This window comes from Ovis aries, chromosome 7, assembly GCF_016772045.2.
Source record: "Ovis aries strain OAR_USU_Benz2616 breed Rambouillet chromosome 7, ARS-UI_Ramb_v3.0, whole genome shotgun sequence".
In the NCBI taxonomy this organism is placed as follows: domain Eukaryota; kingdom Metazoa; phylum Chordata; class Mammalia; order Artiodactyla; family Bovidae; genus Ovis; species Ovis aries.
The window spans coordinates 12,945,349-12,962,180 of NC_056060.1; the positions used below are offsets into that span (position 1 = coordinate 12,945,349).

Consider the following 16,832-nt stretch of genomic DNA (forward strand, 5'->3'; position numbering starts at 1 on the left):
GAAATTCTATAAAGCCATTTAAAAATTTTAAGGGAGATTCATGTTTATTGATAAGGAAACGAGTATATGATATAAGTTGAATTTAAAAAGCAAGTTACAGAATAGCACATTTGATCTAATAAAAATGTGTCTTCATCTAGCTTTAAGAGCAAATACACAAAGAACAGGGAAGGCAACCACTGAAAGGCCAGAAGAGGTTATCACTGGGTGTATGGGTTTAACTTCTTGTCTATACTTTCAGTGCCATTTGAATTTCCTTTTAAACATGAACAGGTACCAGGTGGCGCTAGTGGTAAAGAACCCACCTGCCAAAGCAAAGACATAAGAGATGCAGGTTTGATCCCTAGGTTGGGAAGACCCCCCTGGAGGAGGGTATGGCAACCCATTTCAGTATTCTTGCCTGGAGGATCCCACAGACAGAGAAGCCTAGTGGGCTACCTTCCATAGCGTTGCAAAGAGCCAGACACAACTGAAGCGAACTCAGCACACAGCATACAGGTATGTTTTTAGAATCAGAAAAAAAACACCAACAAGAATGATGCCTTTGACTAAATAAAAAATCCAAGCTTCCCTGCAAGTATGTCACATATATAGACATGCAAATAAGAGACTCCATTCAGAAATCTCCAGATACTGCGCTGATGGAGACACCCATCCCCACTGACATGGGCCCCATGAAGTCCCTGAGGCGCCGCAGAGCACACACAGGCAGACAGGTGTCCAAAGGCACAATAGCAAGGAGGGTCAGCTTGCTTAGAGTAAACAAATTCACAATTTGTGTCCCATGGCTGATTCATCTACTTCCACGACAATATCTCAGGGCCACATCTTTCAAGCAGATCCTTCCTTCCCCTGTGCACAACTTGGTTTTCTCGTCAAGTACCTGTTTCACCCTCAGGCTGTCTTAACAGAGGCTGAGCATCCAGAAGGAAAGAGAACATAATAATTACATGTCCAGGCTTAGGTTTTTGCTTGATCAGTAGTCCTAGTTTCATCATTTACTAGCTGTGTGTCCTTTGAAAGTTCTTTAACCTCTCTGTATTTCAACTTTCTCATCTGTAAAATGGGGCTAATAATAATTTTCATATCATAGGGTTGTTGCAAAGAGTAAATGAGAAGATGAATTAAAGTACCTAGTGCATAGTAAAATTCAATAAAGGGTACCTATATCTATTATTATTTTTCCATACGAGTTTGCATCTGTGGTCAGATCTAGGAACAAGAGTCAAGAGGAATAAAGGCCACAGCTAACGGAGAGAAACTAAATAGAGAAGGAAGTTTAGACAGTGTCATATAAGAAACAAAGAAGCTTTGAAAATAAAAACTGAGGGAAAGGAGGTGATCGCTGTCTTCTAGTACCTGAAGGCCTGACCTGTGGAAGGAGACTCTGATATCATCTGTACGGTTTCAGTGACTACTGTCAGTTGCTCTAAGATGACTATCTGCCCACACACAATTTGCTGTCCACTGAGCTCCTTGGGAGAAACCACAAATATGCTAAGGATGGTCATGGAGATCCAACACCCAGCCCTGGCCTTTATCATGGGTGAGAACCAACTCATAGAAGCTAGAGACGGATTTCAACTTAACACAGGGAAAACTTTTCAATAATCAGAATGTGCTTCTATAGGAAGCAGTGAGCTCCTTGTTAATAGAGGGATTCAAGCAGTGGTTGGAAATTTCTTGGCAGGGCATCTAAATGGTCAGTGCTGTGAATGATTTTGAGAATGGGAATCTATGAATTCCCTTCATTCAATCCTCCCATCTCTCAAAGGAGGGTTGGAATTCTTCTTTTAAGACTTTCTGTGAGTTTAGGAGTACATGCCTTGAGTAGATGCAAAGGTGGTGGCTTTTGAACCCACAAGGGTGGATTTACTGAGGAAACAGGTTGTGAGCTGCTCAGCACCAAGTCTGACGACTGAATTGGGAATGGCAATTGGGCAGCTTGTGTTCACACTGTGAAGTAACAGGGCTACATGCTTGGTAAACACACTCCGGGCACAAGATTTACTCTAAACTGCCTAGTCCCATTGATCAAAGGCAGCTGCCCTTCCATTTCTTTCACTGGACTAGAATGAAACCCGAAGTGACAGACTGTCTGAGAAAACCCTCCAGGTCCCGCAGCCACCACAGTCCAGAAACAGTGAGCTTCAAACACGCTCGTGCTGAATGGCGATTTGTATGCACTCAGGACCTGAAGAATCATGCTCTATTTCAACCTCCAGCAGACCGCCCTTGACATCATAATTTGGCAACAGCAAGCAAACCTGTCCCAGAAGGGTTAACCGAATCTGAGTTGGATAGTTCCTCATCAAAGATTCATTGTAGGCAAAGTTACACAAAGCAGAACAAAGATAAGAGGGGAAAAAGCTCTCCAACATTTCAGCCGACATGTTTCTGGTGCTCACAGAAAGACTGCTTGAACACATTTCTTTATCTTACGTGTCCCCCAGGTGTACTTTTCATTGCCTGGGGGAGTCCCTGCCCTGTTTCTCAGCACAACTTACCTCTAAGCAGGGAAATGGGTGGAAGGAAGAAGATAGTACAGCCAATGGAAGTCCCAACACATTAGAGAGAGTCTCTGGAGCACCTCAAACTGACCCTGGGCCCCCCAAGCCTAGAGAACCACCCAAACAAGGCCCAAACAAAATCACACCCAATAGTTTGCTTTGCCTGGTAAGTTCCCATAGACTGGATGGACAGAGAGACTCCAGTCAAGGCCTTTGGAAAAGAGGACCATAATAAGATGTCACCCCAGCAGAGAGTAGAAGACAGCAAGGGCACCATATTGGGCCAGCGTGGACCCAACATTCCTTAAGTTGTCAGGACCACTGCAGAACAGGGAGGTGGCTCCCCAAGATGGGTCACTGATAGGGGATAGACCCCTCCTGGATCAGCTTGGCTATGTTACCTACTCGAGTCACACACAGAAAGACACCCTATCCCAGCTCAAAGCAGGAAGGGAACTAGGCTTCAACACTAATCAAGGACTCTTTGGAATCAAGCAAGACCATAACATTAGCCAACCACTGATCCCAAACAGTGCCACTGGAAAGAGGGGTGTCTGTGAGGACGTAGGGGAAATGAGCCAAAGGGGACGCACTCGCCTTCAGCTGGACTCTTGGCAGAGAAGCCCCTGAGCACTCGGCTGCAGTCCCACAGTAGAGATGTGTCTGTGCTGCTGTGGGTCACTTGGTCAGTCCAAGAGCATCCGCCTCACTCGTGCTCACTAGAGAGCCTCCCCCAGGGAGTGTGAATGGTCCACCCAGAGAGATGTAAGAACACAGTAACCGCCCCCTACAAGCATGCTGTTCTTCTAACTTTGGGGAACGCAGAGGCATCCCAGGGCCCCCCAGTCTCATAAATCAGTCCCTGGAGTCGCTGCGAGCACCCACTGAGGCTTTGAATTAGCCACATTGAGGCCCAAACCTTGGCTACTGTGACGTCCTGGGTCGACACCCATGGGTGGCATCTCAATCTCACTTTAAGCCTCAAAGACCTTACTCAGAGGTGTTTCATCCATCAAAAGTCAGAGTCGCTGTGAGCACCCACTGAGCCTTTGGATCAGCCAAAGATGATCCATAGATGACTGCACAGTTCCCCCCCACACACAACACGCAATGCCCCTCCAGACCGCCACCATGCCCCTAGAGCCCTCCACCCCAAGTACCGTCATGTAGGCATGCTTCCTCCCCGATGCCCACATTTGCCTAGGCACCCCAAGCCCAGAACAAAGAATTCGGCATCCAACCACGGCAAAGTCCCTCCCCAGCCAGAGCTGTGGCCCCGCCCAAACCCCAAAGACCCCAGACTCACCGCTGGAGCAGTCAGGCCCTCCCCAGCCGGGCTCACAGTGGCAGGTGTCCGGGGAAACGCAGCGGCCGTGAACACACTCCTCTGTACACAAGGCTGTGGGAGGTCAGAAGAGAGGGAAGACCAGTGTGAAAACCAGCCATCTGGTCAAGGAGCACAATCCACTTTGTAAAGATGCTCAGAATGCACCTCTGGCTTCAGGGACAAGCAAGCTACTCCTGACTTGAGTTATTTAACTAACTCTGAAAAGGATTCAACAGGGTGTGCTTCATCTCAGCCTTGTTTCCTAAAATGAAACCCAAGCCTGAGAAATGGCAGTGTGGTGACTTTTCAAGAGTTATTTCCTCCAAAAAAAGGAAACACTCATTTTTGGCTATCAAACTAGAAGATGTCTTTTTAAAAAAAAACAAACAGCTGATGGGGATGGCAAGAGTACAGGAATCTGGACAATTCATGCACATAGACTCTGATCTCATAGAATAGGTGTATCAGTCGCTCAGTCGTATCCAACTCTTGAGACCCCATGGACTGTAGACTACCAGGCTCCTCTGTCCAAGGGATTCTCCAGGCAAAGGCATAACAAGTTTTAAAAAAGAGTATTTCCTCCAAGGTTTAACCCTGGGAGACCCTCCACAAAGCCCAGTCCCTACAATCCCACCCCTGTTCTCTTTCCCCATCAGCTCAGAAAATGACCCATCTTTTGGTTTCCCCAATTTCTTTCTGCAAAGGCCCCCACATTTATCAGGTTGCCTGAAAAGAATCTGTTCCCCTCACGTTTTCCCTACCTTTCTGGCCTCCTCCCCAAATGGCCCTATTTTTGGGGCTCTCAAATGTCAGCAAATCTGCAAAGTACACAAATGCTGAGGAAAAAGCAACAGCTAATTATAAGAAAGTAATTAAGAGAGACAGCCATGATGATAATTGTAATTAGAAAGTGCCTGGCAAATTCTTATCACTCAGTCAAATGCTACAGCCTCCTGAGTTGGGAGGCAATAGCAGAATAGTTTCCATCAACTACCCCAGTGCTGAGAAGGCTTATTGGCAGCAGTCTGAGGAAGGGAGATTATTTCTCTCTCCCTTTGACATCCACATTTTCTCAAGGTCATCCATTGCTCCTGAGAGATCTGCCCCACCATCTAATCCATCAGTGAGGGATTACAGAAACCTCCTTGGCCACCCCATCCCCCCAATTTTGTAAGCCTGGGAAATCAGTGGCTACCATCAACACTGTCAGTTTTTCAGAAGGGATCTAGATGAAGCTTTTTTCCTGACAAGCAACTAGACACCTTCTCTCTGCTTGGAAATGGCCTGGGCCGGGGAAGCAGGTGGCCCCCAGTGGTGAGCTGAGAGGACCTGCCACTGACTTCCAAACACCCCCCCTGCTTCCATGCCCACTGCCTGGCCAAATGCAAGCGAGAGGGTGCTGCCAGGTTAGACAAGAAAGTTCATTTTGTGGGGGGTGGGGGGTCCTCTGCATGTGTGCCTGCTCAGCTGTGTCTGACTCTGTGACCCCATGGACTGTAACCTGCCAGGCTCCTCTGTCCATGGGGATTCTCCAGGCAAGAATAATGGAGTGGGTTGCCATGCCCTCCTCCAGGGGATCTTCCCAACCTAGGGATCAAACCCACATCTCCTGCGCCTGATGCATTGACAGTGGATTCTTTACCTACTGGGCCACCGAGGAAGCCCGTGGGGTCCTCTGGCCCCTCCTGAATACAAACCTTGGCTCTGAAGCTGTTGCCTTAGCTTTACCTAGGCATCCTGGCAAGGCAGACCCCAAAGAACCATTTCAGATGCCCCATTGGTTCGTACTTTGCTGACAGCCCACCCTTGCCAGCCTGGGATGTAGTGTGTCTGGGGGGAGCCCTGGCCCTTGAGTCCTTCTCATTGGTACAGATGGCTTTCAGACAGAGTTCTAGTTGTGCTCAAGACTTCAAGAGCCCCTCACTTCACGGCTCCTGGGCAGTGGCTGGGGCCTACTAGCTAACCCACTTCTTAGCTGAACCCTGACCTCAGTGACCAATTCCACTTACAGCCACAGTGAGCTGCTCACTCAGTAGCTAACAAGACCCCAGTCAGTCATCCCTGCTGCCTGGCTTCCCCCGCTCCTACCGCATTTGTTAAACAAGCTCAGATTCAATGTCCCCAGCGTACACCAGACACAAGGCATCATACCCTGGTTCCCCATCCCAGCCCTGTCCTCAGCGGCTCCCTCTTCCCTCCGTCCCACCCCCTTAGGCTGAGGCCCCACTTTTTTCCATTCCTGAGCCCCTCACCTTCCAGCAGACCCTCCGGTTAGCTTGCCAGGTGAGCCCAGATACCTCCAGTCACCTTCTGACTGCAGACAGCAGCGCCTTGACCCCTGCACAGGGGTTCTGCTGCAGAAGGCGAGGGCAGGCAGTGGACCGGGGAACTTGTCCCATGTTAGGTCTGAAAGGCACCTCACAGAAAATCCGTCCATCTGCTTCATTTTATCCATGGAGGAACTGAGGCCTGGGGGTCTGGGATCCCATGAACTGTGTGATCTCTGGTCAGGGAGGAAGGAGCTGGAGGAGGAGGCTCCCAGAGACAGAGGCCTCTGAAGGCTGAGGGAGGCGAGAGGCGACCACGATCATGTGGCCTTCATGCCGCATCCAGGCTGGACACCCTCTCCCTCCCAGAAGGTTCAAGCCAGAGAAGCTGTGTCAATGTGCCAAGTCCCCTGCAGGCCGAGCAGGGGCTTGGAGCAGCTCAAGGGAGAAAGGGCAGAGATTAGCCAGTGCCCTGCCAACCCTCGCCTCTCTGGTCCTCTGACCCTAGAGACCTAAGCCCTGGCCATTGTCCTGTACCCTCTCCTTCCTGCAAGGGAGGCACCGTCGGGGGCTCTGAGCAAGCTCTTCCCATTCTTCCTTCCCATGGCCTCTCCCAGGGACCCCTAGGACCGCGTGCTGAGGACCTCCCCCAGCTCAGCCCTGGATCCAGCACCCAGGCTCCCGGTGACTCTACAAGCCGAGTCCCTGGGCCTGAGTCCAGGGATGTGGCTGCTGTCCCAGCAGTCCATCCGGACCTCATTGACCCCCTCTCCTCCTTATCACCCTGGTATTCTGTCTTGGCTATCTGCTTGTCAAAAACCTCAGTTCATTCATATTTCATTGGAGTTGTTTAGACAGTGTTGTCTGAAGCATGAAATATTGACAGCAAATTTCTGAGGTTCAGATAGCCATATCTGGCAACTGGGCCGCTATGTGTTGTGTATCTGGTGGGGAAGGGACAAGACAGCAGTGCCGCAAGGTGAGTCTCCTAGAGGGGAACAGAGGCAAGACCCACGATGCCACCTGGAGCAGGGGCAGCCAGCTCGACATCAGATTCTACGGGAACCCCAGGTGGGCTGTCCCTCCACACAGGGCCGGGGTTTGCACGGCAGCCACCCCAAGAGTATACAGGTCCCCTGAGTTCTCTCTGACCCGAGTCCTTCATGCCAGCTGACCCCCCAGGAGAGGCTGAGTCATGGTTCCGTCACCCCCACCCCCTCCTCAGGCTCTTGTAACTTGAAATGGGGGCATTCTGTCAAACCCCCTTCTCCCTGCTGCACACCCGGGTGCTGCCATGGACACCCTGAGGCTGGCTCTGCCGAGGGCTCCGCGGGGAAATCTGAACCTCTGCCGTCTCAGCTTCCCCCCACCCTCACCGCCACCCCATCGTCCCGCCTTAGTCCTGCCTCTACCCTCCTAGGTGTTAGAGGTGCATTTAGTGATGAGCTGCATGGCATAGCGGCTAAGGGCACAGATGGCACCCAGGGAGCCGGGGTTGGACCCGGCGGCGCCACCCATCAGCTCCGGACTTCAGGCGGGTTACCACCCCCGCTGTGTCAGTCCCCATCTGTTCAGCTGGGGAGAGTGACAGGCTGGGCCTCAGGCTGTGTGCAGGGATTCAGTGAGCTGACAAAGTACCCAGAGCAGACCCTGGGTCCAGTCAGCGCTGAGTGAGTCCTGCATTGTTACTAGCAGGGTATCCTCAGCCCCCCGGCAGGGTCTTGGCCATGCCTGAGCTTCCCTAATCCTCTACCCCCAGGCTGTCTCTCTTATTCTCATCTTTCTCTGAGGTCATAAACACGGGGGGTGAGCTCCAATGGACATGGGGGCGGAGTACTGCAGGGCAGCCCCATCCCCACCCCCTTGCGGAGAGGACAGGATGGAAGAGAATGTGACGACCCATGTTTAAACTCCCTATCTGCTATTTACAGTTACAATTACAGGACAATAAGCAAATAGTTTAACCTTCTGTGCCTCAGTTTCTTCATCTGTAAAATGGGGACAATAATAGTATCTATGTCATGGACTACTGCAAAGATTTAATGCAGTGATACATAATGAGTGCTTAGACCCAGCCTAGCCCCCAGTGAGTACCCAATAAACAGGACCTGCTATTACTAACTCTCTGTCTCTCACACACACGCCCTGGGGTCTGGATCCCATGTTGGAGATAGCTTATGGTGCTCACCACTTACTGCCAATTCCTGTGTGCTACCGGTTTCTGAGCACCCTCTCTGTGCCAGGCTTCCCCGCATGCTGCCTCAACATCTATCAGGCCATCCACACAGACCTTGAGAGAGTTACCTCTGTCAGTACCTGTCTCTCCTTGGCAGATCTCCAGCCCCTGGGGGACAGAGGCCACTTTCAGTTGGGCTTATTAAAGCTCTCATGATGCCCGGTACACAGTAGGTGCTCAATGTTTGTAGGTCCCAAGGAGAGAGGACCAAAGCAAGCATGGAGAGGGCATGGTTGTCTTTGGTTTCAAAGGTCGGTCACAGGGAAGTCGCCATATCTCTAGACCCTGCCTCTCGGCTCAGGCTACCGCTGGACCTGTGGGAACAGGATGCTGGGTGTTTTAGGGATGGTGGGGGCTGTAGAACCAGCCCAGCTGTAGATGTGAGGAGACCTGGGTTTGCGTCTACCAGCATCCATCTCAGTGCTATCAAGCAACTCACTTTCTTCTCCAGGCCTGTAACCTCCCCTGGAATTCAGATTAGACCAGAGAGGTCTGAAGTTCCATTCACTGAGAGTCGCCAGAAGCTGCCATCTGCCCACTGTCCTTCAGGAAAGGCCCGGGCTACTGCCAGCGCTCTAGGCCCACTCGCTGACCCCCAAGCCCCATCCTCTTCCCACGGTCTTATTTTAGTCACTAAGTTGTGCCCAACTCTTTAGTGACCTCATGGACTGTAGCCCAGCAGGCTCCTCTGTCCACGGGATTGCCCAGGCAAGAATGCTGGAGTGGGTTGCCATTTCCTTCTCCAGGGGATCTTCCTGACCCAGGGATAGAACCTGAGTCTCCTGCATCAGCAGGGAGGTTCTTTACCATTGCGCCACCAGGGAAGCCCTTCCTGTGGTCTAGTAAACCTCTACTTTCAATCTCACAGGGACCCATGGTATCTGTCCTCCATTCCTTTGAAAAAGACACTGGATAAAGAGCCAGGATACCCAAGTATGAGTTCAGGCTCAGGCAGCCTGACACATGAGCCTGGGCAGATGGCTTCCCCTTCCCTCATCTATAAAATAAGAGCATTAAAGCACATCACCCTTAAAGGCTTCTTCGACAGCTGACACTCCCTTGATGCTGGGACATCACCATGTCACAGGAGCTGAGAGCTTGAAAGGCTTCCTCTTGGCTCCCCAGTCCCAGTCACCTGGGTCAGCAAGGCCAGACACAGCCTCCATCACTCAGCTCCACCAAGAAGCTGAGAGGGCTACAGCCAGCTCAGTCTGCACAGCTATGGAAGGTGAAATATTTTCCCACCAGAACCTCCCTACCCACACAAGGTTCCTCCTGACCGGCCCTGCCATTTCCCTGATTAGCTTGGGTTGATCTGGTCTCCCCAGTAGAGTGTGAGCTCCTTGAGGTTAAATCCAAAGTCATAAACATCCCTGGAACTTACCATGCCTCACAGTTACTCCATGAGTGGCTGTTGGTGACCCTGTGCTCTGCAAGGGAAACTTACAAGACCGAGGAGAAGGACCAGGATGCAGAGAGTGTGGAACCATGACCCATAATGATCATGTGAAGGTTGGGGCTTGTTGATGGTGGGCAAGTGTAGCCTGGAGAAGCAAGTAATGAGTGGGAGGCAGGTCGAAGTCAGCTGACAGGCTGTCAAAGAGAAGTGGGAGCCACTCGGTCCCAGCAAAATAGGAACTCAGAGGCACACGAGACAAAGGGGCAGATTTCAGCCAAACTCAAGGCAGGATTTTCTATTACTTGGATGGCTCAGTAATTCAGAGGCCTCTTTCTATAGGTAGGTAGCAGCCCATCCCTGGGAACATTTCCGTGGCGTATAGAGGACCTGCAGAAGCTGGAGGGCAGGGGTCGGATTCTCAGGCCACATGCTGCTGCCATCTATTAGAAACAGATGTTTAGTTGGAGCACAGCTGTGCCCACTCACTGACATATTGTCCAAGGCTGCTTTTGAACTACAAGGACAGAGCTGAGTCCTCGCCACAGAGACTGATGGTGAGCAAAGCCGAAACTATTTGCTACCTGATTCCTCAAGAGGGGACGGAACCCTCCTGCTCTAGATTTCCCAATTTGGTAGGAAATTGGATGTTGGGACTCTTAAGGTCCCTTTCCTCCTTCTATACTTCCATCATTCACTCATTCCCTAGTATGACCAGATGGTAAAACAAAGCCCAAAGTGTGCTTAGGAAAACACCCAGTGATGCCCAGTCTCCTTTCTCAAGTGGTTCTCTGGGTCCCCCTGAAGGTGCAAGAGGCTGGGAAGCATAACCCTCAGCAGCCACAAAGGCTCACTTGACCCTCTATTTCTGTCCTCTCTTTTCCTCCTCGAGGGACTAGGAATATGGACAAGCTAGCAGCCACTCATGCTGCAATTGCTCAGGTGGGTACTAGTGGCTGCGGCAAGTGAAAGAGGCCAAATATAAGTCCCCCTCCTTTGCTGGACACGGACTATCCATTGTTCCACTTCATCCTTGAGGCAGGTATTGGGTTGGCCAAAAAGTTTGTTTGGGACCCAAATGAACTCTTTGGCCAACCCAACAGGTTCATTATCCCTTCTCAAGCCTTTGTAAATAGTTTTATTAAACCCTCCTCAGTTAACATACCATCTGTTTCTCACCAGGACCTAGCTGATCCAGTTGCCAAGACAAGGTTTAAACTCACATCCATGTGATGCTAAAAGGTCTGCCCTTAACCTCATGCTCCACCACCACCTGGACCACAGGCTGAGATCAGTTAGTACACTGCCAAATCTGTCACCAACTTAGCAAGGCCCCTCCCTCCCTCTGGGTCTCAGTTCCTCATCTATGAAATGAAGGAGCTGAATGACATGATTCGAATGTTCCTTCCAGCTCTGGGAGTCGAGGGTTTGAATTTTTGGCTCACTGATTCAAGCCAAGCTTGAGAAGAATCCATTCCACAAATGTAGACGCAGAGCTCGGCATGGGAACAAGTGTGCTCCGAGGTCCAGAGGCAAGGCCAGAGCATCAGTCCTGAGCCAGGTTGATATAAAGCAGCCAGCATGGGGATCTCGGCATTGAACCAAAGGGTCTAGGTCAGACTTGGGGTCTCCTCTGCACATGAACTCCTGAGTCAACACTAGCCCTTCCCTGGTCAAGGCTGTCTCTCGCTCGTGATGAGCCCTCTGAATCAATCCCCCGATCCTATTAGTATTCCATGCAAGTCCCTGAGGTGTTCATAGTAATATATTTTGCCTGGTGGTTTGCAAAGGGTCTTCTAGTTAATGGAACTATAAAAATTACTTACATGAAAAGGTCAAGATAAATAAAGAAAACTTCCATGCTCCCTGGCCAGCTAGCCTGATACCCAGCTCGGACAAAAGAAGGCTTGGGAGCCAAGGAAAGGAGGTGGTAGCCTCCCAGAATTCTATAGCACACAGCTTTCCACTAACCCCATTTTCCCCGGTGTTTCAAGGCACGTTGATCAGCCCTCCATCAGCATTCTTGGCTGGAGCTCCAGATCAGGCTGTCATTTGATTTGGCTTGGAGGTAAAATGACCTACATCCAAACAGGCCTAGGTGCCAGTTCCAAAGCAACACACTTAGCACGCGTGATCCTGCCGTGGCCAAGGTCACATAGCATGTGAGGGTGGTGGGGGTGGGTACTTGTGTGTCTGTGTCAGGGAATCACCAAAGGAAGTTCTAAAACAATTCATCAGATGTGTATCATTCATTTCCTCTCCAGTTACCAGCCTGCCACCCCTTCCATGGCCAGAAAGAGCCAAAACAGCTGGTCAACACATCTAGAGTTGGCTTTTAATTGCTGCCGTCACCTGTGGCTCCGAGACATGAATACTCAATCTTTTTTAAAAAGAAGCATTTCACCTGCAGGGCTGATAGGATGGAAGGACATGAAGGGCCAAACGCTCTCCTGGTCTGCGGCCTCCAGGTCCCCTTTCTTCCCAATGGGTGGGGGGCGGTTGGTCCTAGGGAGGCTCCCACAGGACCCTGGGCTGGGTAACCAGGGGCTTGTCACCCCCGCTCAACCAGACACATTGGCCCAGAGCCACTCATCGTAATTCAGTGGTGCCCTGGCTAAGTTTTATCCTTTGGCGTCTAGCTTCATCTAAAAGCCCAGGTCCCTGTCCTGCCACGTATTAGCTGTGTGTCCTTGAGCCACTTACCTTGTCCTCAGTTTCCTCATCTACAAAATAGTTGTGAACTTAGAGGTAATTCATGCAAAGTGCCTAGAACCAGAGGTTGGTTTAATTGCTGTTGGTTGTTTTTGTTTTTAATGCTAGTGTTATTAAGATTCCTCTTCCCAGGACTGGCCAGGGCAGCTGGGATATGTGGTCCCACAGTATCCTGAGGCTCATTTACAGCTCAAAAGGTGATAGAGTGTCCTGGTTTCTCATTTACCCAAGCAGGGAGGGGAGCAGCCAAGCCCTGCGAATACTGCAGAGACAGAGGGTAGGAAGGGAGGAGACACAGTCCAGGTTCAACTCACTGGTGAATTATAATTTACCCAGGGGAGCACCATCCACGCCCCTTCCTCTTCCATTTCTCAGAAAAGAGGAGCATGGAATACGAGGAGGCCCCAGGCTGCCAGGCTCTTTCTCTCAAGGCAGACTAGCGGTTGTACTTTTGGGGGGAAATGTGAACTTGGGGGTGGCACCTGCAGCCTGGGGTCCTACCTGCTCCCCTGCACCCTTTGCTTATTCATGCAAGTACCCACCCTCACCCGCCTTCCCCTGCTGTATCCTGGGCTCCCCGGGCAGGGCTTATGCAGAGGAATCCAAAATGAGGAACTGGCCAGGTCTTCCCTGCCCTTGGGACTCCCAGGCAGTCAACACTCCTCCAGTCTGCTCTTGATCCGTCCCTACGAAGAGCCCCTCTGGCCCCTAAGAGCCTGGAGCACCCCCTCAGAGAGCTGTACACAGAGGAGCAAGGGCTCAGCTCTGATTTCCACAGGCCAGGAGCATGAGGCAATGAGAGAATGGACTCGGAAGAGAGTCTGAGAATGCTACTTCCTAGTTGTGTGACCCCTAAGCAAGTTCCTTCACTTCTTTGGGCCTCAGTTTTCTCATCTTCAAAATGGGAACAATGGGAACTTCCTAGCTGATCCAGTGGTTAAGACTCTGTGCTTCAACTTCAGGGGGCACAGTGTCAATTCCTGGTCAGGAAACTAAGATCCCACATGCTGCAAGGCCAATAAATAAATGCATAAATAAATAAAACCTGCTCAATCACTGTCCCATGGTTGTTAGGGGCATTAACAAAGGGAAAAAACACTCTCAAAAAATTTACAATAAAAAAATACAATTGGGACAATGATGCTCTCCCACAGAAGTTGGTTGCAAAGTTAAATTATCAGTATATATAAACTGCTTAGAACAGTGCCTGTCACATAAGAACCACACTATTACTTCTTTCGAGATCACCTACTACATTCCCCTGCCTCGGAGCACTCACTCAACCAGAAAGCATTTATTAAGCACCTACTACATGCCAGACACTCTGCTAGGTGCTAGAAATACCTGAAGCAAGCAGCTGCTGTCCCTGTTTTCTCAGCGTGAGAGTGGGAGAGGGAGACAGTGAGTGAGCGAGGACACTAAGGTGTCCCTGGAACCACAGCAGTTCGGGGTGCGCCTCTGCAGTTCATCCTACATGCCAGCACACAGCCCGGTACCCAGCAAGCATCCCATAAATATACACGGAAATGACTGAGTATCTGAATCTGTAAAACATCTCTCCCCTCTCCCAGCGCTCTGCCCGTCGCTAATGTGGGCCAAGCTGGTTAGGGTTGAAGATGTAACTCAGCTAAGAGGCCAGGACAACGCCAAGTCCCAGGTCTTCCCATGGTGGGACAATGAAATGCCCTTTAGAACAACTCCAGGGACTCTCCAGCTTAGAGTCAAGGATTGTTCCAGCAAAGTTCAACAAGGATTTCAGTCAGGTTTGGGCCCTCACATTCCAGCCAGGAGCCCTGGGGGCCACTTATCATCAAACTCCAGGATCAGATCACAAACGCCCCTGGGGTCCTGTCTTGTATCTACACTAGTCACCCCAATATATTAGCCTGCCTCTCAGGGCTTGTCTCCACATAGCTTGAGTGAGTGAGTGACTGATGTCGCTCAGTCCTGTCCAACTCTTTGCGACCCCATGGACTGTACCCTACCACACTCCTCCGTCCATGGGATTTTCCAGGCAAGAATACTGGAGTGGGTTGCCATTTCCTTCTCCCATTAATAATTGTTCATCAGTTAAAATTGCTGGGTGGCTCGGATGGTAAAGAATCTGCCTGCAATGCAGGAGACTCAGGTTTGATCCCTGGGCGGGGAAGATCCCCTGGAGGTGGGCATGGCAACCCACTCCTGTATTTTTGCTTGGAGAATCCCCATGGACAGAGGAGCCTGGTGGGACACAGTCCATGGGGTTACAAAGAGTTGAATACAACTGAGCAACTAACACTAAACTGCCAACTTGTCAGAAGATTCCTATTGGGTTTACAGGTAAAACAACATGTGTGGCCACTGGGCCTGACAGAAACACCAGCGTCACAGTCAGTTCCCACAACCAACCCTGCGGGCCCCAGATCTGCATGTGGACGCTCCTGGGACCTTCAGCCTTCCTCACTTCGTAAAGGATTTTCCCAGCTGAGCTGTTCAAACCACCAATCCGGCATTCCTGCAAGGAGCAACAGCTTTTCAACTTGTTAATGATGTTGGAACATACGGCCTGAGTCAGCAACCCCCAGCACACGACCCAAGAAGATCTTTTTCTGGGTTTTTGTTTCCCGCCCCGCCTCCACCGTTTGACAGATGCCAGGCTTTCTCCAGAAAGACACATTCCAACTGATTTATTTTTTTCCTTTGGGAAATTGATCCTCAACGCCTACAAGGAAAGCAAAACATGGGGCTTGTTGAGCATGTTTTTAATGCTCTGATTTAAAAACTGGTCCCCTGGTTCTGCCTTGTGGCTTGCCCTCCCTGAAGGAGCTAGCTGCTTCTCCCAGCCACACATGACAGAGTCCCACGGGAGGTGCTGGCAGGTGAAAATATGTTCATTAGAGAGACCCCGGGCAGAGGGACATGGTTAAGCATGTGGGCTTCACGTTGGACAGACCCAGGTTCACATCCTGGTTCTTCCACTTGGCTAGCCGTGTGGCCTTGAGCAAACTAGGATACCCTAACAACACCTTGGGTTCTCCAACTGTAAGACTGCCGCAATAGCGTCTCCTAAATAAAGGGTGGTTATGAGGGGCTAAATAAAACAATGCCTGTAAGGTGGTTGGCAGAGCAGGAGGCAGCCTACACATGACCCTCATACACTCGTAACTCAGAGAAGTCAGCAGGCACTCAGAAGCACAGCACTTCAGAGCAGAAGGGGCCAAGTAATCAGAACCCCCACTTCCACCACCTCAGCCAGTGCTTGAGCCCCTCTCCTGCAATCCATGCCAAACCCCTCCCGAGAGACTCCTAGTAGCAGGAAATGCAGCCACTCTGCTCCAATGTCACTCAGCGACATCCACATCCTCAAGAGAGAAAGGTTCTCTCCTGCCTCCGGGCCTTTGCACATGCTGTCCCCTCCTCCCGGAGACACGCTTCCCCTCCTCTTTGTTGTCCACCTTAAACATGGCCAACTTCAGGAAGCCATCCCTGGACATTTCAAAAGGCTAGCTGCTCCTGATACACGCTCTCCTAGCACTTGCCCTTCCTTGTCAAAGTACAGGTCAAATGTTACTGTTCTGATTGTTTCACTGTCTTCAACTCTGGACCAGGAGCCTCGGAAAGGAAGATGCTCGCTCCCTTTCTCTCTTGAAACCTTAGGGCCCAGCACAGACCTGGCACAGAGCAGAAGCTTCATAAGCATCTGCCGAAATGTATGAATGAATCAATCAATGAAGCCCCTTCTGTCTGTGAACCACTCTAATTACTAGAAAGCTTTTTTGCTTCACTGAACTGAAATCTGCCTCCTCAGAACTTGCCTGTGTTGCTGCTGAGTCTGCCCCTTCCTGCTCCCCAGGCCATGTTTCATCCTGATTCCACATGACAAGCCTTCAGGGAGCTTTTCTCTACTGAGACTGAAGCTGATCAGATACAGTGACAGGAAGCCACAGCTTCTAAGGAGGGTGGGGCCGGGACCAAAGGTGGGCACGTGTGGAGAAGCATCCTTCCTGTCTCCGAAGTTAACATTTCGTGCTGGATTCTGGGGCCAGGCTGTTGCCAGCAGCTGGTGTGAGGAAACCCACACCAGCGTTTACAAGCACCGTCACGGCCATGTGCCCCAGTAGTTGAGCAGCCTGTGGTCCTGCTGGTTTTAAATCTCATTCCTAATGAGGAGCTAAATCAGGAGCTACTTAGCATCACTGATTTAGGGCTTTAATAAAAATAATGCAAAGTGGAAGGGAAAGGCAGCTGTGAAGGTCACTGTCAGCTGCTCCTCCCTTCTCACTACCACCATCCCTGTGAGCTTCTCTACCCAGCCGAGGATCCCTAAATTCCCCTGAAGCCCACACAAGGAGTCGGTGCTTTTATGAACTGCGTGCCTGCTCAGTCACTTCAGTCATGTCCACCT

The 16,832-nt window shown here is 50.7% G+C and overlaps 1 protein-coding gene across 16 annotated transcripts in view; it reads right to left on the reverse strand.

Annotated features, from left to right (window-relative positions):
• Positions 1-16,832, reverse strand: part of MEGF11 (multiple EGF like domains 11) — a 398,161-nt gene that overhangs the window by 206,969 nt on the left and 174,360 nt on the right. For all 16 annotated transcript variants that reach the window (XR_006060297.2, XR_006060298.2, XM_027971510.3 and 13 more), the window contains one exon: positions 3,817-3,909. Coding sequence is in view for 14 of the 16 variants with exons in the window: in XM_027971510.3 (XP_027827311.2) it covers positions 3,817-3,909 (93 nt within the window). In the remaining 2 variants the exon portion in view is untranslated. The remainder of the gene's footprint in view (positions 1-3,816; positions 3,910-16,832) is intronic.